This window comes from Gasterosteus aculeatus, chromosome 2 (assembly GCF_964276395.1).
Source record: "Gasterosteus aculeatus chromosome 2, fGasAcu3.hap1.1, whole genome shotgun sequence".
NCBI classification, from domain to species: Eukaryota; Metazoa; Chordata; class Actinopteri; order Perciformes; family Gasterosteidae; genus Gasterosteus; species Gasterosteus aculeatus.
Window position 1 is genome coordinate 1,196,496 of NC_135689.1, and position 22,767 is coordinate 1,219,262.

Sequence of the window (22,767 nt, forward strand, 5' to 3'; positions counted from 1 at the left end):
TAAATATATATGTAAATATGCATCGGACTGCTCTCATCCAGCGTTCAGGGATAAACATAAGAATTATAATGCGAAATGACGAGGTGGGCGTGTCCCACACAAGACGGTGTGGGACACGCCGTACCCTGACAGTGATCTTTATTTTAGTAATACTACTAACGGGCCGAGGACCAACCCCCCCGGAGGAGGACAGGTAATGCGGGTCGATACCTACCGAGCCGCTTGAGGAAACGCGAATAATTAAAGTCGTTACAACAGAAGGCCTCCGCCGGAAGTGTTTGTGTTCCCGACTGCCGCCAGCCCCGAGGTGGCCATTGGCGGGCACAGTAACAGCGGCATCATTTCTGTTAAACTGCGTCGTTAGAGCGAAGCCGGTTCCACTTTGGGGGCCAACAGAAGGCCCTTCAGGGGCCCCGCTCGCACAGGAGGGTAATCGATGCACAAATGCAAACAAACAGCTTCCTCTGCAGCCCTACGGTGGCCCTGAAGTGCAAAACACAACGATCAGGGAAAGGGGAGGGGCCTTATAGCAGGAAGCACCCTTCTGATTGGACAGACGGACTGTCTGTCTTTTAACCCTCTTAATCCGAAGCCTTTCGCCGGCGACGGAGAGTGACGTGGAGGATTGAAATTACCGTGACTCCGTCACTATTTCCACAATCGGATTGTGAAAGCTGAGAAATGCCGCTTTCTAGATGTTCTGTCAATCAATAAATGAGTGGCGGGCGTCTCTGATGAGGGGGGGAGAGACGCTGCAGGAAGTCACGGAGAGATGGCGATGTTTTACGAGTGTCTTAAAAGTGTCCTACTAGTGTTTCACCATCGTTTTACCGCTGTTTTGTTCTTCAATTATATTTAGGTGTTGTAAATGAAAAGGGGGGGGGGGGGGGGACGCCGCGGACGCTACTGCCGACACGGCTCGGGGACCGAAATGTGTGACACTTGAGAGCCCTGCATCATTTCCTGTTAAAAGACAGACAGTCGAGTCGGAAATATCCTTGGAACACGTCACATAGATCACATGTTAGTAATATGAATCTTCTCGGGCGGCTCTCTAACCCTTCAGCTCTCCACGCTGCTTCACACTTGATGATTCTCTGCACAGGTTTCCATGGTTACGCGTCTCCGCACAAGCAGGGACACAAACTACGTTTGATACATGAGAAACTACGTTTAACAACAGCAAGTATTTTGGGAGTAATTTCCTGGTACTGGTGCATCAGGTATCAGTATGTGCTGCTTTAACATAGAAAATACCTCGAACCTTTGTGGAGATCCAACGGCTCACAGAGAAACATGTTGGGCAAGGATATCATCCCAAATATGAATAAAGATGATAGATATAGATGAGATTAAGTCTGAGACACAGTGAGGAGAAAGCTTCAAGTGAGTTTTTTGGGAAGCTGGCATTCTGATGGATCAACGTGTATGCTAAGCTATGCTAATCAGGAGGAGTCTCCGTCAGAACCCGGGGGTTAAACCGATGAAGTGACTCGCGCGATCCCGTCAACCAGTTTGTTTCTCCGGCATCGTAGATTCTTAATCTCGGTGTAGCGACTTCACATAATTACGGCGAGCAGTTGACCATAAAGTTCCACCCACCTTGTTATTCGGTGACATTTGAGTTATCGGAGGCGCTCCCGGACTGTTCGTTTGAAAAGGCCAGCCGCTGTGCAGAGTGTGCGTGTACCTGTGTTTGTGTGTTTACTCGCATTTCTACTCCCGCGGCAGTTTAAGGAGTCCGGCACCAGCTGCCGTCTCTTCGTCCATTCGGGATTAAATCAAGGGGGTCAGTTTACGGTCAGAGACTTGAATGAGTCAAAGGTGATTCTAAAGGGACGCCGCTCAAGTGCACGACAAGCCTGTGTGTGTGTGTGTGTGTGTGCGCCGTATGCGAACCCATTGGTTTGTGGACTACAAGTTTTCAGAAGTGACCCGAGAAGGTGAAGTGCAACCAAAACAAGGTCGTTTTATGAAAGAAGAAAGGGTTCATATTGACTCCCAGACAGAGACCGCTCAGAGTCATTTCCTCATAGACGTCTATGGGAGCAGAGGAGTCGCCCCCTGCTGGTCACTACAGAGAAGTAGAGTCATTTCCTCATAGACGTCTATGGGAGCAGAGGAGTCGCCCCCTGCTGGTCACTACAGAGAAGTAGAGTCATTTCCTCATAGACGTCTATGGGAGCAGAGGAGTCGCCCCCTGCTGGTCACTACAGAGAAGTAGAGTCATTTCCTCATAGACGTCTATGGGAGCAGAGGAGTCGCCCCCTGCTGGTCACTACAGAGAAGTAGAGTCATTTCCTCATAGACGTCTATGGGAGCAGAGGAGTCGCCCCCTGCTGGTCACTACAGAGAAGTAGAGTCATTTCCTCATAGACGTCTATGGGAGCAGAGGAGTCGCCCCCTGCTGGTCACTACAGAGAAGTAGAGTCATTTCCTCATAGATGTCTATGGGAGCAGAGGAGTCGCCCCCTGCTGGTCACTACAGAGAAGTAGAGTCATTTCCTCATAGACGTCTATGGGAGCAGAGGAGTCGCCCCCTGCTGGTCACTACAGAGAAGTAGAGTCATTTCCTCATAGACGTCTATGGGAGCAGAGGAGTCGCCCCCTGCTGGTCACTACAGAGAATGCAGCTTTAACACGTGAAGCTTTGGATCCGCTGCAGAACCAGTTTCAACCAAGTTTCAACCTCTGCATTATACACAACATTTCAACTAAAGACACTCGCTTAGCTCAACTTTGCCCCCCTGACGGGACGCATCCTCAGATGACCATATGACTTTGACGTGTGTGCATGAGGAGCATTCATTTGTATTCACGCGGACGGCGGACACCTCTTCTGATGCACTGGTTCTCGTTTCCTCATCACATTCCCATTGATGCAGCATTTGCTCCACAGTCCGCCCCCGGAGGAGAGAGAGAGAGAGAGAGAGAGAGAGGGGGGAGAGAGAGGGGGGGAGAGAGAGGGAGAGAGAGAGAGGGGGGGAGAGAGAGGGAGAGCGCGCGCTCCTCCTCCGTCTCCTCGTCACTCATCCCGGATCAGGCTCGTGAGCGGGTCCGCGCGGAGTTCTCTGGAATGGAACCGGATTTATTCCCGCTGTGGTTCGTCCGTCTCCGGTGCTCCGGCTCCTTCGCCGCGACAGCGGGCGTGTCTGCTGCGCGCTGCATTACTTCTCCTCCCCTGGTTTAAATATATATACATATATATATATTTATGTATATGCACTGGTTTTGTACCAAACCCGTCCAACTTGTTACTGAGCCGCTCGCGGACAGCGTCGGGCTTTCCGTCTTTTTGAACGGAAGGAGGATTCTGAACCGGTGAGTTCGCGGCTGTTTTAACGCTCTGGCTTCTCGCGCGTTGACGCTTGGCAGCAGATATAAAGGTTACAGGAAGAACCGCTGCTCACAGCTGGAGGCAACCGAGTCACGTGACCCGAATAACTGAGCATCAGAGAAGCGCGCGGCGGAGCTCAACAGGTTCTGGACCTCGCGCAGGAGAACCTGTATTCTAGTTCACTTCACCTGGTGAGGAGATGGAGTCACGTGACGCTCAGTCTGTGTCCAGCTGTGAAGTGAGGGTTCCATTAAGGAAATGAGTTGTGCCACATCTGCAACATCCACTTAATTCCTCTTGCCTTGCTGACCTTGATAACCTCAGTGACTCCTCCCCCTTCAGATGGTGAACGAGCTGAGGTCAGGCCGCTTGTGAAGGCGCTGGATTAGCACCCCCCCCCCCGCTCCCCCCCCCGCCCCGAAGCCCCGAGCCGGACGCAGCATGGCGGCGGGAGTAGCGGCGTGGCTTCCCTTCGCCCGGGCGGCGGCCATCGGCTGGATGCCCGTGGCCAACCTGCCCATGCCGGTGGCGCCCGCCGGCAAGAACAAGCGGCAGGACGAGATGATCATCCTCAACGTGAGCGGGCGGCGCTTCGAGACCTGGAGGAACACGCTGGACCGCTACCCGGACACGCTGCTGGGCAGCTCGGAGAAGGAGTTCTTCTACAACGAGGAGACCAAAGAGTACTTCTTCGACCGCGACCCCGACGTCTTCCGCAGCGTGCTCAACTTCTACCGCACGGGGAAGCTGCACTACCCGCGCTACGAGTGCATCTCCTCCTACGACGAGGAGCTGGCCTTCTTCGGCATCATCTCGGAGATCATCGGCGACTGCTGCTACGAAGAGTACAAGGACAGGAAGCGGGAGAACGCCGAGCGGCTGATGGACGACCAGGAGGACAACAAGGACGCCAAGCCGCCCAACATGACCTGCAGGGAGACCATGTGGCGGGCCTTCGAGAACCCGCACACCTCCACCATGGCGCTGGTCTTCTACTACGTCACGGGCTTCTTCATCGCCGTCTCCGTCATCACCAACGTGGTGGAGACGGTGCCCTGCGGCACCTCGCCCAACCAGAAGGAGGTGCCGTGCGGCGAGCGCTACACCGTGGCCTTCTTCTGCATGGACACGGCCTGCGTGATGATCTTCACCGTGGAGTACCTGATGCGCCTCTTCGCCGCGCCCAGCCGCTACCGCTTCATGCGCTCGGTGATGAGCATCATCGACGTGGTGGCCATCCTGCCGTACTACATCGGCCTGGTGATGACCGACAACGAGGACGTGAGCGGCGCCTTCGTCACGCTGCGCGTCTTCCGCGTCTTCCGCATCTTCAAGTTCTCGCGCCACTCGCAGGGCCTGCGGATCCTGGGCTACACGCTGAAGAGCTGCGCCTCGGAGCTGGGCTTCCTGCTCTTCAGCCTCACCATGGCCATCATCATCTTCGCCACCGTCATGTTCTACGCCGAGAAGGGCTCCAGCTCCAGCAAGTTCACCAGCATCCCGGCCTCCTTCTGGTACACCATCGTCACCATGACGACGCTGGGGTAAGAGCGGAGCGGACGCCTCCCTTCGATGCAGTTGTGTGTGTGTGTGTGTGTCACTGCGTGTGCGCGTGGGTGAACACGTGTGAGCGAGCGGTGGATCCGTGTCCGATAAGAGAAGCGCTCCGCGGACTCGGGACGGACGCCTCAGCGTCCCGGGGGGCTTTGCGTCCTGGTGGCGGAGGTGCTCTTCAGAAGGGAAGACGTTGTGCCCTTCACACATGGGCGATGACAGGGGGGGAGGCAGACGAGGGGGAGGGAGACGGGGGGGAGGGAGGAGGTGGAGGAGGTGGAGGTGAGTCGTCCTGAGGGCTCTGATGCAGAAGGTGGAAAGTTATTTTAGCGTCTCTTCACGTCTGCAAACAGTTGCTTTCATTAAAACCTTCTAACTGCCGAACGACGTCCTGCGTTACCACGAGGAGCGGCGGCGCTAAAAACGGCTCTTTTCTTCTTCGTGGGCTGTGGTGCAGTGCTCTCTGAGCACGACAACACGGCGAGCAGAACGACACGGATCCCAGATCCAGTTCAGGTCTAAACACCTGTTGACGTTCTCTTTCTCTTCTGGACACATTCATATATATATATATATATATATAAATATATATATATATATACATATATAATAGTGTAGTTCTACTCCAGCTCCACTAATGGTTTTTGCAGTGTTATGTATACACATATACATGTGTCTGAAGGATCCAACGGGTCACATGGTTCTGCGCACGCGGCCCTGGTGTTTGTGCGCCTCAGACGGCGCTGACGGGTCGCAGCATCCCGCTGACTGTCGGAGGACGCCAAGCGGCGGCCGGGCTCGCCGCCACGGCCCACTTGGCACGCCGTCGCTGTACGGGCGGCTCGAAAAAGGTCCCGGCGCCGAGCGGTTGGTGGAAGGCGGAGCCAACCCATTGTTTGTTCGTCTGACCCGAGACGCCACAGAAGGGCCTCCAGAGAGTGAGTGTGTGTGTGTGTGTGTGAGTGTGTGTGTGTGAGTTTGGCCTCATCAATAAAGCAGGGGCCCAGAAGTGTGTGTCAGGGTGACGGACGATGTTGCGCTGCATCTGCTGACTAATGTAAACCCTCCTGACATTCTGGTCTCCAGGTTTACGTCACACACACACACACACACGTGCTCAGTGAGGAGCGTTCTGCTCTGATTCTCAGATCATCGGTTTAACTTCTAACTGGTGAGCTTCAGATTTTAAGTGACTTTTTGAGTGCATGTGTGTGTGTTAACGCACACACATGCACACAGCAACGAGGCGGCATCGTGCATAATGCGGCATAATTGTTTACATTACAGTGAAGTGATGTCATTGCTGTGGGATCATTTATTTACTCCACAAAGGGACGACAGCCACAGTGAATATGTGCAAACCGCTGTTGACGACGCGACATTGAGATCAACAAATCTGTACGAGAGCAAGTTAGCGTTAGCCGTGCAGCGCTAACAGCTGTTAGCTGAAATACACGTGAGAGATGAATTATGACCACATTAGCTTTGTTTGTTTTTTCGCACACTGGTATTGGATCAGAAAACCACAGCCACAGAAAGTAAAAATGGTAAAAGTGGTCAAACTATCTCAAGTTCAGCTCTGATCACGTAAATATTTTTGTCAGAGCAACAATTGTCGACCTGCCACATTATTGACATCGTCTCTGATTTTGTCCGACATGCCTCCAATGTAGCTCCGCCCACTGCGGCCTTTTGTTTTGTCCATCTAAATAATCCGTCCTTGTTCAGAATCCCTAATCCCCCGCCCCCTAACTCCCCCCTACCCCCCCCCACCCTTAAACCCCCCCCCCCGGACAACAATTGCTCTCAGGTGAAGAGCTTTCTCTTATCTCACATAGGGATGAAGATCCAGGACAGACACCTATTCGTGAAATAAGTTAGTATTAATAATTATTATTTCATTATTATTGTTTATATTAATAACGCATTATGATTCCTGATAATAATATTATCATTGATTAGCTGCTGTATTAGTCCTCAGAGCCGAGCTGAAAGGCTTAAATCCAAATCCCCAAAACGAGGAGCGCCGAGGTTTACCTCACTCACCCGTTTGGGGAGGGGGGGCTGCCGGGGATTTGCCTCCCCAGGATGTTAAACAAATTGATTTTGACCTTTTCGGTGGTAATGACTTTGTGGTATCTGGTTGAACTGCGTGGACGGAGGACGAGCAGGCCTTCATCTTCACTCACACACAAAGGGGACGGCAGAAAACAATGGAAGACAACAGTCCTAATCCCAGTCCAGCAGTCTGTAACAAGACTTTTCCTGTTGTTTGGGGTTTATTCATCATCATCTCCTTTCTTTCTTTACGTTTAGCACTGGAATCAGAGGGCTTTAATGGGGGCGAGTTAAACGGCGGTAAGTCGCAAACGTTATCCGCGCCGAAGCTCTTCAGCGGAGGCAAATTTATGGGCACTTTAAAATCTTTACATATTACATAAATGTGCAATGCGAAATTACACACATTAAAATGCTTCTTCACCAAGCAATTTCTTCCATAAAGATACATTTATAAGAGTATAATGTAATTAAAGAAGTTTGTTTTTAGTTGCATTTATCTAATAATCTAAAATGCCCTAAAGCGTCCCCTCGTCCCCTTTATCGTCTGTTTTACTCTAAATGGACAATAATTCACTAAATGAACATCATGCTGTGTTGAAGAAGACTTGAAACTAGAGACTGAGACCATAAACTCATGTTTACAATGTTTACTGAGGGAATAAATCCAGAGAGAAGTAGAGTCATTTTCTCATAGACGTCTATGGGAGCAGAGGAGTCGCCCCCTGCTGGTCACTACAGAGAAGTAGAGTCATTTCCTCATAGACGTCTATGGGAGCAGAGGAGTCGCCCCCTGCTGGTCACTACAGAGAAGTAGAGTCATTTCCTCATAGACGTCTATGGGAGCAGAGGAGTCGCCCCCTGCTGGTCACTACACAGAATGCAGCTCTAAGACGTGAAGCACTTTGTTGTCTCTTATTCGGGGTGTTAAACATATACAATAGTTTATAGTGCACATGTTAAAAAGCTAAGCACTCGAAACCGTCTCTGTTTCTCTCTCACAAGTCTTTGTTATGCATAACAAAGCCCATCAGCTGTTCTATATGCACCAGTGAGCTTTGCAGACTCATTAGTCCGTTCCATCTGATGAGGGATGCAGTGTTTGCCCGTGTTGTACTTATTAGCATAGCCATGCCTGAGTATAATTAATATCCTTATCAAAGACCGGCTCCTTTTGATCAGTGCTCCTCAGAGATCAATGCAGCGTCTCCCGGACAACCGAGCAACTCGCGTGTGTGTGTGTTTCTCTCTCAGGCCTCATCGTCAGCGAGCTCGGGTCTGTGCGGCGTTTTACTCAGGAGCCGACTATCGATCGGGGGGCCGTGGGGGAGTGGGGGGGGGTGGGGGGCTGCGGCCATCGTGAGCGCTGATAGTTAGGACGTCCCACATTCAGCGGGCGCGGTGGTTCCGTTGGTTACCGTCTCTGGAGATAAGAACAAGATGGCCGCCGTGGGATTCCGCTTTGTGGTCACTTCAGGGTCTTTATGGTCACTTCAGGACGCTTCATAGTCTTTATGGTCACTTCAGGACGCTTCATGGTCTTTATGGTCACTTCATGGTCTTTACAGTCACTTCAGGACGCTTTGTGGTCTTTATGGTCACTTCATGGTCTTTACGGTCACTTCAGGACGCTTTGTGGTCTTTATGGTCACTTCATGGTCTTTGTGGTCACTTCAGGATGCTTCATGGTCTTTATGGTCACTTCATGGTCTTTACAGTCACTTCAGGACGCTTTGTGGTCTTTATGGTCACTTCATGGTCTTTACGGTCACTTCAGGACGCTTTGTGGTCTTTATGGTCACTTCATGGTCTTTGTGGTCACTTCAGGACGCTTCATGGTCTTTATGGTCACGTCATGGTCTTTACAGTCACTTCAGGATGCTTCATGGTCTTTATGGTCACTTCATGGTCTTTACAGTCACTTCAGGACGCTTTATGGTCTTTATGGTCACGTCATGGTCGTTATGGTCACTTCAGGACGCTTCATAGTCTTTATGGTCACTTCATGGTCTTTACAGTCACTTCAGGATGCTTCATGGTCTTTATGGTCACTTCATGGTCTTTATGGTCACTTCAGGACGCTTCATGGTCTTTATAGTCACTCCATAGTCTTTATAGTCACTTGAGGGCGCTTCATGGTCTTTATAGTCACTTCATAGTCTTTATAGTCACTTGAGGGTGCTTCATGGTCTTTATGGTCACTTCATGGTCTTTATAGTCACTTGAGGGTGCTTCATGGTCTTTATGGTCACTTCATAGTCTTTATAGTCACTTGAGGGTGCTTCATGGTCTTTATGGTCACTTCATGGTCTTTATAGTCACTTGAGGGTGCTTCATGGTCTTTATAGTCACTTCATAGTCTTTATAGTCACTTGAGGGCGCTTCATGGTCTTTATAGTCACTTCATAGTCTTTATAGTCACTTGAGGGTGCTTCATGGTCTTTATGGTCACTTCATAGTCTTTATAGTCACTTGAGGGTGCTTCATGGTCTTTATGGTCACTTCATGGTCTTTATAGTCACTTGAGGGTGCTTCATGGTCTTTATGGTCACTTCATGGTCTTTATAGTCACATGAGGGTGCTTCATGGTCTTTATGGTCACTTCATAGTCTTTGTAGTCACTTCAGGGCACTTCATGGTCTTCATCATAATGTGTGGATTTCATACTGAGGGATTGAGAGGACGTGACGGAGCGGAGGTCACGGTGACCTCGACCTTTGACCTCCTAAATCTCATTAGTTCTAGTTCTATTCTTCTATTTCTGTTCCAGGTTTCAGGGAGAACACATTTTCTTGACGAGAAAAGAACATGACAAAGAAAACAAAAACAGCCGTGCATTTCATTTAGTTTACCATGAAGTCTCTTCTTTGCTTTTCTTACTTGAGCCTCGTTGTTCCGTCTGTGCGACGGGGGAGGAATCGCTCTCCGTTGCTCCTCTTTTCTCCCTTTAAAACGGGGGTTGGGGGGGATGTTTCAGGACATTTACCGGATGATGAGTCCTGCTGAGAGAACATGGATGTTCCCTCCAGGCCTTCCTCAGAAACATAACCCCCTCCGGACACACAGCTGTCACCGGGGTCTAAAAACAAGTAAATAAACACATTTACATAACGAGGAAGCCAAAGTCTTTTTTCACTTCCGGGCCCGATGATGTTTTGCCGTCGTTATGTTCTGCCTGTTATTGATGAATGGATCCACCGATCAATTTGATCACAGCGAAAGTGAATCATTTTATATAACTGATCAGCAGCTGCTGATACTAATTATTGGTCATTGATGATCCATATGTGCAGAAACAGACCCTACATACAAATCTCTTCCTTATTATTTGAAATGTGCTTAGAGCTCATATTCGGAAGTCAATCGTAATCAATCTCTGAATCTATTTTACATTCATGAGAAAACCTCTGAATTAATGAATCACTAAAGCTACATTTTACAGATGACCTGACAGGGTAATGAATGAACCTCCGCTGGTTCGCTGCTAGCGGTTAGCTGCTAACGCTAGCGGCTCCTCCCGCTGTTGATCTAAACCCTGATTGGTTGTTTGGAATGTCACGTGATCGGCTCCGAGCTGAACGCGCGGAGCAGCTTCCCTCAAAGACACGGCAGCTCAGGAAGGACGCCGACGGGGTGTTGATGTTTCCACCTGACGCCATGTCGGGGTGGGAGGGGGGGGTCATGTGCTACACAGCGACGGGCCGAGACAATCCATGGGGAAAGTATGATTAATAAGAGCATTCTTCATTGCTGGGATCCAGTTGGCAATGAATCACATTTCCTTAATAATAAAGTGAGAATCACACAGAATCACTCATCGCCTCGCGTTTGGAGGGATCTGCTCGTGGGTTTGATCACACACTGACAGTTCAGTCGCAGCGTTTTTTTGGCAGATTCTCTCATCCAGAGCAACTTCTTCTGAGACCACGGATGAGCCGAGCGCTTCGGGAACAACGTGTGCCGAGCTGAGCAGATTCCAGGTCATTCTTCTCTGCTGTTAAATGGTTTCCTTTTGAGTGTAAAACGCAGCGCGACCAACCGACTGAGAGCTGGAACCTGTCGGCGTCGGGAGGCGTGTGGAACGCCTCGTCGGGTTCAGATCTTGACCAATGGGTTCATCGGCTTGATGAACAGTACCAAACAGAAATCAGAAGGATAACGCGTGGATTGTCGAGGTAATCCCGTTGGCGTGTAATATGTGACGGGCTGCAGAGACCAGATTAAAGAAAGAAAGGACGACCTTTGGCCTAAAGACGGTTTCCAATCGCCAGCGACCTGCAGCCGACCCCGGTGACCTCTGTGACGTTTCAGAGGAAATAAGCACAAGGAGACGATGTCTTTCCTCACCTCCTTTCCACTTTATTCCAGAACCAAAAGTCCTGGTGACTCAAGGGAAATGTCCCCCCCTCCTCCTCCTCCTCCTCCTCCTCCTCCTCCTCCTCCGGTTGTGTTCTGCAGATTTATATCCGTTTACTGGATTAACAATTCCAAAATTGATTCTCAAGCTAATGAGGATGAGACGCTTCGTTGGGAGATCGAACAAAACTTCTTCTCTCATTCATCGAATTCACGACCTCTGACCCCCCCGGCGTTGTATTCCCACGTAAACCGTCATCTATTGTGGTAATTAGCCACCATTCAGATGGGGAGAAGACAAGAGATTGTTTTAGGAACTGATCAGCATCTGGTCACATCTGGTTGGGTGGAGGATTAAAGCACGCCTGCTCTTCCTCTTGCATGACACGTCGGGGCCACTTGGTTGAAAAGAGATACCGAGTGCCGAGGCTCTCACCCCCCCCCCCCACTTCCCCCCCCATCACAGGCCGCCGCCCCCCCCGGCCACTGCAATCAAGGGGTCCGAGGTGATCGGAGTCTTCAGATTCCACGATTCCATCGATTATGAGCTCTACTTCCTTTATTCATTCAACGACTCACATGTTTCCTTCCAGCCTCCGCTCTCTGTTTCAAACCCCCCCCCCACTGGGCGCTGCCTCACGTGGCTGGTCGTGATGCAGCGGGGCCTCGACTCGGCACCAGAGGCTGAAGTGTTACGCTCATTACAGACCGATATGTAGGCCGAGTTATGGAAATAAATCGCCCCTCCCCGGAGAGAAAGTGATAAACGCCGTCTCACTGACTCGGATTCCTCCGCCCAACAGGTGGACCTCATTGTTCCCATTCTTTCCTTCCTTTTTGTGCGCTCTCACTTTGCAGTGTGTGTGTGTGTGTGTGTGCGTGTAAACTGTGTTCTGTGCTGATTAACCAGGGTGACAAAAGCAATTGTTCTGCTACACTAAATCTGTGGGGATTAATGCTCGTCTCTGTTTCAGTGTGTGTGTCTGTGTGTGTTACATTCCTCTCCTCCACCCTTCCAGGCGGCGGGTGGTGGTGGTGGTGGTGGTGCAGGGGGGGGGGGGGGGGGGTTAGTGGATTCTTGTCATGACGTCTGATTTCCCGGCGGTTTATACAAAAAGCATTCCGGCGGTTAAACATGGCGTCCGACTACTTTCCCTTTGGTGTCCGGCCACAAAGCCCCTTTTCTTTCTATTTATCCAGATGTCTTTTGAGGATTACGCCTGCTGAGGGACTAAACCTGTCGTGGGCCATCTGACGCGCGAGCACTGGGAAGAGCATAAAAGTCAAGTCATGGACTAACACCCTTAATAGATTTCAGTAAGCCTTTTTTCCCTTCAAGGGCGGCAACGTCAATTCCATCTCCAGGCTCCGCTTTGAGAAACCCGACGTCTTCCTCGCGGCCCCGTGAGGCCGGGTTCACACGATAACGTCTGCATTATGGTGTTAACCGCGTTCACGCTGCATCAACGCCGCATTGATGATCTGCAGCAAAGGACTCCAGAGAAGACCTGAGGACATCTGCACATCTGTCAGACACTGAACGGGCTCGAACAGAACACAAGGGTTCCACTGCAGCCAATATCAGAACCACGTTTCAGTTGGATGCTGGAAGCTTGGATGTAACATCCATCGGTAGCTGTTGCGTCGTGTTGCGGGATGTGAGTCGGCGTCTGTTGAAGGGTTGTGAACTGCAGCATTAAGAAGCTAATGTTTCCTCTCCGTGACGTCGCTTCTCTTTCACACTCGGAGAAGCTCCGTTACAATTGATTAATCTCCACGCTCCACAGCCGCCGCCATTGTAGACGCACAGTGGGGGCGTGTTTGTAAGCTGAAAGCGAGAAACTTATCTGCTGTTCATTATTAACGTGAGGCCGGGGCGACGCAGGCGGAGGGCGTGGAGCCGCTGGCCTCAGGACGGACGCCATTTAATGAGAGGAAGGAAGAAGCACGTCTCATCAGGAGCAACATGAACATCGTCACGTGGCGATGAAGGAGCGTACGAGGCCTCTCTACTTCCTCTCAGCTAGCAGCTAGCAGCTAGGAAGCTCCGACCACAAGCTGCTTCCTTTTTTTACTCGTCCGGCTGTGAGTCGACAGACGTAAGAACCAAGACGAGCCACCAGGTTTGTCTGAGAGAACAACTCGTGAGCAGAGGAACGTTTTCTTATTTATAGAACACGTGTATCCTCGCGGCGCCCCCTTAACTGGCCTAGCATTAGCAGCCGCGCCGCTAACGGGCAGGTACCGATCAAACGAACGTCGTGGTGAGACGCTCCTGTGGACCAGAATCACCCCCGCCCTTCTTCTGCCCCCCCCCCTCTTACCCAATCACACATCTGGGCTTTACCCACACAATAAAAAAGGTTTGGGTTGTTTTATAACTCAACCGCTGGGTCACTATTGCACCAACCTAGCAGTAGTTAGTTTGACCCGGCACGATGGGTTGGCCATTTTAACCCAACAGATGAGTTAAATACTCAACCCAAATGCTGGCTCAAATTTACTACAATTCTGGGTTCATTCAACTACACACTATTTGTTGTCTATAAAACTACAAACCTGTAACAAAATACATGCTAGATCTGTTCATGCAAAGGACATATCACAATTAACACTTGACAATATTGGAATTATAAAATTAACATATCATAAAATATCCACAATATAAAATGAATTGTAAGATTTAATCACTATCAACAAAATGGGGCTGCAACTAATGATTATTTCCATTATCGATTAATCTGTCAATTATGTAAATGATTAATTAATTAGTTGTTGTGTATAAAATGTCAAATGTTGAAAAACCACAAGATGACATCCTCAAATCTCTTGTGTCCACAAAGAGACACTCAGTTTATTATCATGACAAAACAAGTCTAACAACTAACCGGTTTAACATGTTTACTAACCAGCGGCCCTTGAGCCTCTACTTCCAAGCAAGTAATCGACTTTGGAGGAACTTTACTAACTTGGAACCCGCTGCTGGCATTCTATAAACAGCAGCCTGCAGGAATTCCCTAACATGTTCCCATTGCTTCGGGTATTTGATGTCCATCACAAAGAACGCCTCTAAGCAGACATCGATGGCCTGAAGCGGCGTGTCGTGTACCAGAGCCTGTCCAGCAATGATGACGAAGGCCTGGATGCTTGATGCTTGTCGTGTCAGGACATACGGGTGAGTCTGGAAGCCTTGGCCTCATGTAGGTACTCGACCATGTTCCTTCCAGGCTAAAAAAGAAGATAAAATAAGATCTGTATTTTGCTGAATACAAGCAGGATAAAACGTTCTTACCGTGGCAGCTCCTGATCCAAAAAGGGAGTGTTCTTGTGTCACTGTGGGGTCAGACGTTGGTGGCTGTGTGGGGTTACCTACGCGCCTTTGCAGGGGTTTTTGCAGACTTCTGTGGTTCAAAACAATACATCAACCGATGTATGTTGGCTCGATGAATTTTGACTCAGCGCACGAGTTGCACAAAAATAACCCAACCCCCCTATAAATGACCCATAATGAGAAGAACATGTCATAACTCAGCGTTTGGGTGGATGAAATAACCCAGCAGTTTTTAGTGTGCAGAGATTCAAGAAAAGAAAGAGATATAAAAGTGCACGTCTGAGTCTCTGGGTGTCTTTTCCGTGTCCCGTCGAGCAGCAGTCCTGCACTCGGCTCTGCGCTCCAGTCTCCAGCCGTGAGGTCATCGCTGTGTGTTCTGCACACGATGCATGCTGGGAAACAGTAACGCATTCAGAGCCACGCTCAGTGGACGAGCAGACTGATACCGAGGATGAAAAGACCCGGCCAAAGGCTTTTAAGAATTCACAGATGGCCGCTGTCGAGGGCGCCGCCGCTCGGCCGGGCTGCTGATTGGTCCTCACGTGTCCACGGCAACTGAGCAGTATGCAACCACGCATCGCTTGCTTTATGCTGTTCACGCCATGCGCAGCTCCGCTCTCTTCACCTTGCGCTGCGTGCGCGCTCGCCGCATTGTGTGATGAATTCGTCTTACATCAATCAACACTCCGCTTCTCTTTTATTCTCACTCGTTGTCCCGTAACCTTTGACCCACACGTTTGTCTTCGTAGACAGTAGCTGTTGTTGAAGGCTATTGTGTCGTCGTTGCTCTTTGATTTTTTGGTTATAAGCTTCTGATCATCGAGGGTGTATTTTTAATGCCGTGTAACAATGTGCTTAAAGTTCTCATCTTGCAGTCAGGTCCATCCTGAGCGCATCACTCCGTTGGTTAGCGTTAGCGGTGCTGCTAACGAAGAAGAAGCCATTTTTACACATTACAGGAAATGGTTCTCTGCCTTTTACCCCCCACACAGTGGGAGCAGCGTGCTGCAGTAAAGGCGCCCGGGGAGCCGGCGGGGGGTCGGGTGTCCTTGCTCAGGGACACTTGGACATGGGACATCCATCCATCCAGCAGCCGGGGTTCAAACTGCCAACCCTGGCGTTCCCGCTGCATTTCAATCATCACGATTTCACACGGGATGTATGAGAAGAAAACGTTATTGACAGCGTGACGGTTAACGTCAAAGTGTTTCATTAGTCGGAGGGTCACATGCGTGTCGAGCTTTAGCCGTCTCTGTTTGACGGCGTCTGCGTGACGCCCCCCCCCCCGTCTAGAAAGACTCGGGACGAGCGGGACAAGAGTCGGTCTCCGCCGGCGACAGATGCAATTACGGTTAGAACCAGTCAGAGGAGGTGCAATTCATCAGGCCAGTTATGAGTTACGATCAGATGAGCGGCGAGTGGAGGCCCGTGACAGCGCGGGCGGATTGATGAGGACGCCACGTAATCCAATAAGCGACCGTTGCCACGGCGCCTCAGCCTCACAAACAGGCGGAGAGAGAGAGAGAGAAATGCTAATTCGGAGGCGGTTGATCTGATTTCCTCAGCGGTGCGTTGCAGGAACCTCCCGCATCCGTTGCCGTGGCGATGAGTGCTGGTATCGCTCCACGATTCGGTGTTATTGATTGATTGCCACTTAATCCATTTACGGCGTGTGTGTGTGTGTGTGTGTGTGTGTGTGTGTTGGGGGGGTCGCTGCGTCTTTTCTTCCTTAGCCCATCAATCATTTTGGGATTAACGAGCGATTGAATGGTGATTCATGGAAATAATCCTGATTTGATTTCTTTGTGATATAATAATTTCTTTTTTTTAATATCGCCACATCCAATCCGCCCGGTCTTACAGCGGCTTTCCGCAGCGCGGCTTTCCGCAGCGCGGCTTTCCGCAGCGCGGCCCGCTGGCGGCGGGGGGGGGGGAGCAGATACGGCGGCCGACAGTTACCTTCGCTCGTCTATATTTGAGGATAAAGGACGTCGGCGGCTTCGTGGAGACGAACAGAAGCGGTGTGCTGCAGGTCTGAACGCCCGGCGGCACGTATCACACACGAGGGCTAAAAATAGAAAACCATCCACGCTCCCGCCGGCAGCCCCTCCCTCGCCGCCATCCACCTTCCATTATCTCCCTTCACACAGCGCCGCGCACAACACAACACGCACTTTGTCTGCATCCACAGACGAGGTGCGACCATTTTTTTTCTTCACATTTTTAAACTTGCGCCGCTCGGCTGTTTGTGTTTCCGTGGTAACCCGAGGCTGTACGTGTTGAACACATCATTATAACACACGCTCAGCGCTGCGGCTGCAGAGACCAGAAGAGACTCTCACTGTGTCCTGATCCTGAGACGTGTCTCCATCCATCTGGCTGCTGTCTCTGTGTCTCGTGCCTCTTCTGTGACTCGCACACCTGCATTTAAATATGAAAACACGTGCGCGTGTCCTTCTCATCTCATGAGGCACATTCAATGTACGTTGAATCAACAGGCACTTTGTGCAGCAATGTGGGGGGGGGGTTCCTGGCCTTTTCAGGATGCAGCTGGATTCTAAATGAACCGACGTATGAACCGAACTCTTCTAGGCGGAAGTCGCCCAGGTCTGAAATGTGATGGTCCGTGATGGTCCTGGGCCTCCTGCTGGCTTATTGTCTCTCATGTCTGTCTCCTCTGTGGTCTTTATAATGAAGTCGCCCCCCCCCCCCCCAGGCTGCTCTGTGCCGAGTTCACATAATCAATAATGTCTCCTCGGCTGTCTTTGCATACGGGACGCTGTTGTTACGGCGGTTCGGTGCTTGTGTTTTCTCTGCACACAACGCGTTGAGCCACTACATGTTGCTGATGCCAGAATCCATATGCAGCATTTGAGATGATGAAACGGGCGTCGAGGTTCCAGCGAGCGATAACGCCAGCGAAGCGTTTAAGAGGGAAAGTGAACGTTGCTAACGGCTTAGCTTAGCCTTCTGCTAGCCGAGCTGTTGGAGAGATGAAGAGAGAGACGTGGTCGTTTTCAGTAACCGGAGTGGCTTCTAACCGCCTCGCTAGTCTGATACTTTCACTGTGCTTTTTAACCAAGTTGTCTTTTATTTACTGAAAGAATGAAACTACCCCCCCGCAGCTATTGTTTGTAAAGACGCAGAGTAATGGAGGCCGCCGGCGATAGAAGCGGCCGGAAAAAGTGACGTATACGCGCACATGAAAGATGCAGCGGCCGCTGACGGAGCGCCATTGTGGAGATACACCTCCAACCCCGAGCGTCCATCAGCGCTCCCGCCCCAATCGCCAAACTGTCCACCGCCGCCATCTATTATTCACCGGCACCGAGACACAGTCGCATGGACACGTTGATGAGACGATATTTGTCGCGTCTTTGTGATTTCGGCGATTAACAGCACGACGCACCAGTGGCGGCGGGTTAAAGGATCGATAACGTAGTGAAGTCACTTCGCTGCGTGGCGGTTTCCACGGCGTTACACTGCACCTCCATCGGCCTCTTGCTCCTCCGTCACCACTCCCCGGCGGCGGATGTAATTAATGTCACACCGGTGATGTTGAGGGAGGAGAGGGGGGGGGTAATGTCCCGAAGCTGTGGGCCTTCCCCTCGCCACACGGAGCCCAAAACCGATCACTGATAATATTTACACGTTTCCATCAAGCCACGCTGAGCTGAGCGGCGCCCGGCGATGGAGGCACGGGGCTCGAGGAACGAATCGTTTACCATAACTCGGAGTAATGGCGGTGTGATATTGGCAGCGTGGGTGGAGAGCTGCGGGTCAGGGGGGGGACGCCGTGGGTGGAGGAGGAAACTGCAGACCCCCTCCTCCTTTATTTGGGGTGTCTGGTTCTCCCTTCAAGAACCCCATTTCTTAATAATCATGGCTTCATGTTCTGTGTGGCGCCGCGGTAGAGAGGGAGCGCTGGGAACCGCAAGGTTGGTGGTTCGAGCCCCGGCTGCTCCGTGTTCTATGTCCAAGTGTCCCCGAGCAAGGCACCTGACCCCTAAATGCCCCCTCGGGCAAAAATGTAAAAGCCGGGGGTTAAAAATGTAATGTATGTCGCTTTGGATGAAAGCGTCAGCTAAATGACCTGTAATGTGATGTTGCGTCACATCTGGGGAGTCATTGCTGCATGCTAACGGATGCTGCATGCTAACGGACGCTGCATGCTAACGGACCGCTCAAGGTGGTGCTTTTTATTGACGCCCTGCTGACCACGGAGCATCAGAAGTGGACGTAGTTGACGCCGCCCACCGCTTAGCCGAATGATGCTATGCAGCCTCTGCATTTTGGACTTAGGGCCCTCCCTATTTTGACTTTGCGCGGCCCATGAACAGGAAGTGACCACATCTGGACTGATGGGGCGAGGAGACACGTATACATCTCTGGTAGACCTGTCCATCAGTGTGTAGCCCCCACCCCAAATTAACCCCGGCTTTATGGTCTGTTTGACTCCAAATGGACAAATAAGTCGAGGCCACGCCATCAGGGCGGTGCTCGTGAGGGGGGGGGGGGGGGGCGGGGGAGAACCCGGCTCTTGACTGCTGGGTTGCCATGACGAACTGGCAGACCCGCTGACAGAACGTCCCGTATTGACGAGGGCTGACTCCCCCCCCGCCTCCTTTCCCTGAGCGCCTGATGCCAGCGAAGCGGGTGGGAGGTGGAGAGAGAGAGAGAGAGGGAGAGGGAGAGAGATGCTATTTTGGGTATCCGGGTCGCCATCAGCATTGAAAGGACACAATGAGTGAGACGATAAGTGGACAGGAGACGACCGGAGGCAGAGATGAAGACAAATCTGCTGTTTTTAGAAACCTGATGAATGAATAACGGGATATTCGTCGTGCATTCGATGTGTGTTACAAATGTGTAAATTGTGTTTAACTGTTTTCTTTGTTTGACTCAAAAGCTTCTTCAGAGCCACTTTGTACTCAGAAGTAACCGCTGTATATACACACGTATATATGTGTACACGTATACGTGTATATACATGTATTGGACCTGAGTGTATCGCAGCTGGGCTCGGGGGGTCCGGGGGGCTCTTGGCGGTTGCGGAGCGTCGGCGGTGGGAGGCTCGTGTAAGTGAGCGGAGGCAGACGGCGGGCGGAGCAGTCCCGATCATGTAAAGGGAGTCAGACAGCGGTGGGGGAGGACGTGACGGGAGGGTCACACCTCAGATGTGTCATCTGTTACCACCCTGCGTCTCAGCGGGGGTCCCGTTTAACCGCAGCTTTAGTTCCGCCTCTAGAAGAAGGGGGGCTGACAGAAGAGCAGCACTGACAGCAGCCCCCCCCCCCCCCCCCACCATTCCGCTTAATTTAAATGAAGTGGTGCTTCTGTGTTTTTAACTGTCCACTTTGAATTAAAACAGTTTATTTGAGAGAAAAGTTATCAGAGTGTTTTTATCACAAGTTAATGTGAACACAAAGGCTGCATTTGCCGTTGACTCAAATCTTGTGGGCGGGACCTACGCTTGAACGGCATGTTTCTATTGGCCGGTCCCGGCAAGAGCGACAGCTTGTTAACATATGCAGGACCTGCACATCTGTAAATCACACAGCTTCTTATCAAGCAAATGAATAAAATGACATTAATCAATGATTCAAAGTGATGTTATGATTTCACAAATGACGTTGACTCGGCCTTTGTTTGATCAACAAGGCCACAGGTGTGTCCATGGCAACGGTAGAATGTTGTAGTTGACCAATCAGAATTGAGTTTTAAATAAAGAAGAGGATAATAAGAGAGGACGTTTCCAAATTAAGACTGGCCAATAGAAACATAGTATTCTGTGTGAGTTCCGCCCACAAGACTCAGCTGGTGTGAGAGGAATAAATGGGCACCGCTTAGTTAAAGTATAAATAATAATAATATTTATAGTACGACGTGAAGCTCAAGGTGTACGTTTCAAACAGTAACTACAAACAGAGAAGCTTAACTGTACACATCCAATAAATAACACTCAGGCATTAATAGGTATTCTTAATATCACATGCAGGGGTCAGCGTGAGGCTTTTCTTAAACCCACCACCACTTTACACCCCTGCCCCCCCCCGCCCCCCCCTTTGGGCGGTCGGGGTGTGAAGGAAATGGAAACACTGAAATCTTTGCTTTTATTTTCCTCCCACGTCAACGAACAGCAGACATCTGATCTGAGAGGAACGAACAGTGTTCATGTGGGCAGGAGTCTTAGTCAGACTGAGTGGGAAGCTGCAGGTGTGTGTGTGTGTGTGTGTGTGTGTGTGTGTGTGTGTGTGTGTGTGTGTGAATGGGGGCAGTAGAAGAAGAAGAAGAAGAAGAAGAAGTCGTGGCGTCAGCACTTTGATCCGGTGGAAGTCAACAAAAGCACAAAGAAACGGATGATGAGGATGAAAGCCAAACAAAGACGAGGAGGCGGGATTGATCAGCTGTGTGCTGATTGATCAGCTGTGTGATTGATTGTAAATTCTGCGTCAGAGGGATGGGGGGGGGGGGGGGGGGGGATGGAAGAAGGGATCAAGGGTGATTTCCCAGAAGGGATGTAGAGACGGATGGAGACGAGCCGGAGGATGGAGGCGGCGGAGGGAGGGCGAGAGGACTTTATTAAATGCTTTCACAGCTGGTGGCCTCGGGGGGAGCAGCTGGTATCTGGGCCTCACCCCCCCAGTCTGACCTCCGCAATGACAACTTCCAGCTAAATGTGAGCGAGTTCTCTATCTTTACTTTGAGAGAATTTCCCACTGCCTTGAAGGAAATGACTCATTTGCTTTGAAAACCCGTCCCCCTCCCACCAGCATCCCGGAGGCGGTTAGCGTAGCTTAGCATGAAGCCCGGCTCTATCCAAGGGTTACAACCAGCCAACGCTTCATTTTGTTCGTTGCAGTATCCTTCGAAAGGCCGTACGGGAAAAAAAGGCGCCGCGGATTAAGAAGACAAGTGAGTTTAAGTAGAAAACCGGCGCTGTTCTCTGGATTAGCCTGGTTAGCCGGAGGCTAAGCTGCAACATTAGCAACAGTTATCGCTCATATAGTGGATCACAGTTTATCACCGTAGACAAAACCCGGCGAGGACTTGCCGCGCTCCCACGGTGATGTCATCATCAGGTTGGACGCCTCAGCCTCTATTGGCTGAGATCGCCTGAGATCTGTCGGGGGCAGAAGGCGCAGTGGTCATTTGAGTCGCCTTGGCTCTGACTCCGCCGTGACAGATGGGCGCCAGGCCTCGCCGCGGCCCGCCAGGCCCGAACCAAGAGGCTTTTAGCAACAGGGGGGGGCGGAGCCGGAGGATTGGCTCGCCCCGGGAGGAGGTCGGAGCGAGGCGGGGGGAGGCCGGACTCACGCTAAGACGCATAATGAACCGGGTCGGAGGCTCATGTCAGAAGAGGGGGGGGGGGGAATCGACATGAGGACGGGTGGAAGGGGGGAGGCGGGGGGCGCGCTACGGTCTCGTTGTTCCACAGGCAGGTTCTTGTTCCATGGTCCATCTTGTGGATCTCTTACTGAGTGACGTTTAGATCTCCAGCCTCCAGGTGGTCCTTCATCTCCTGTCCTCTTCTATTTACAAACAGCACACAAGTTGTCCCGGCCTCACATCGCATGCCTGTTGTTTGCTGTTGTTTGCTGTTGTTTGCTTTTGTTTGCTGTTGTCGACGTGGAACGGTTGCGCGAGTCGAGACCTTTTCCGCGCTTCACGACTCCTCTCTTCATCTTCAATAAGCGCTTACTTGTGTTCTCTGTCAAACCTCCTACTAAATCCTGCAGATCTGTCTGATGGAAATGAGGAACCGTTTGGAGCCATAAAAACAAAAGGGGGGTGTAACAGAGCGAGGAGCTCGCTGTCAAAGACGATGTTGGCCCCGGTGGTGTGGGCTAATCCATCAGCGCTAACAGATTGTGTGATAGAGTAAACAGGGCTTGTTGTGATGGCTGCTGGCCGTCTGCATCCTTCTCTCTTCTCTCCCTCTTTGGCATTCGTGGCCCCGCAGAATAATGAAGATGAGAAATTATTCACAGTCGGTTGCCAGCAATTGTGGGTCGGAGAGCACTTCTGAGGGTTTGTGCATATATTTGTATGTATATGCGCACAAAGCAGCAAACCTCCACGTCTGAAAAGTAAGGCTGAGTTTTCACGTGTTAAAGCTGCATTCTGTGTA

At 50.9% G+C, this 22,767-nt stretch overlaps 1 protein-coding gene across 2 annotated transcripts in view; it reads left to right on the forward strand.

Moving 5' to 3' along the window:
• Window positions 1–3,026: 3,026 nt before the first annotated feature.
• Window positions 3,027–22,767, forward strand: part of LOC120828718 (A-type voltage-gated potassium channel KCND3) — a 57,732-nt gene continuing 37,991 nt past the window's right edge. Inside the window, exons 1-2 of one of the 2 annotated variants that reach the window (XM_040192238.2) lie at window positions 3,027–3,321; window positions 3,680–4,881. In XM_040192238.2, the coding sequence (XP_040048172.1) occupies window positions 3,779–4,881 (1,103 nt within the window). In that variant the 5' untranslated portion in view covers window positions 3,027–3,321; window positions 3,680–3,778. The remainder of the gene's footprint in view (window positions 3,322–3,679; window positions 4,882–22,767) is intronic. The other variant, XM_040192241.2, reaches the window with a different exon arrangement.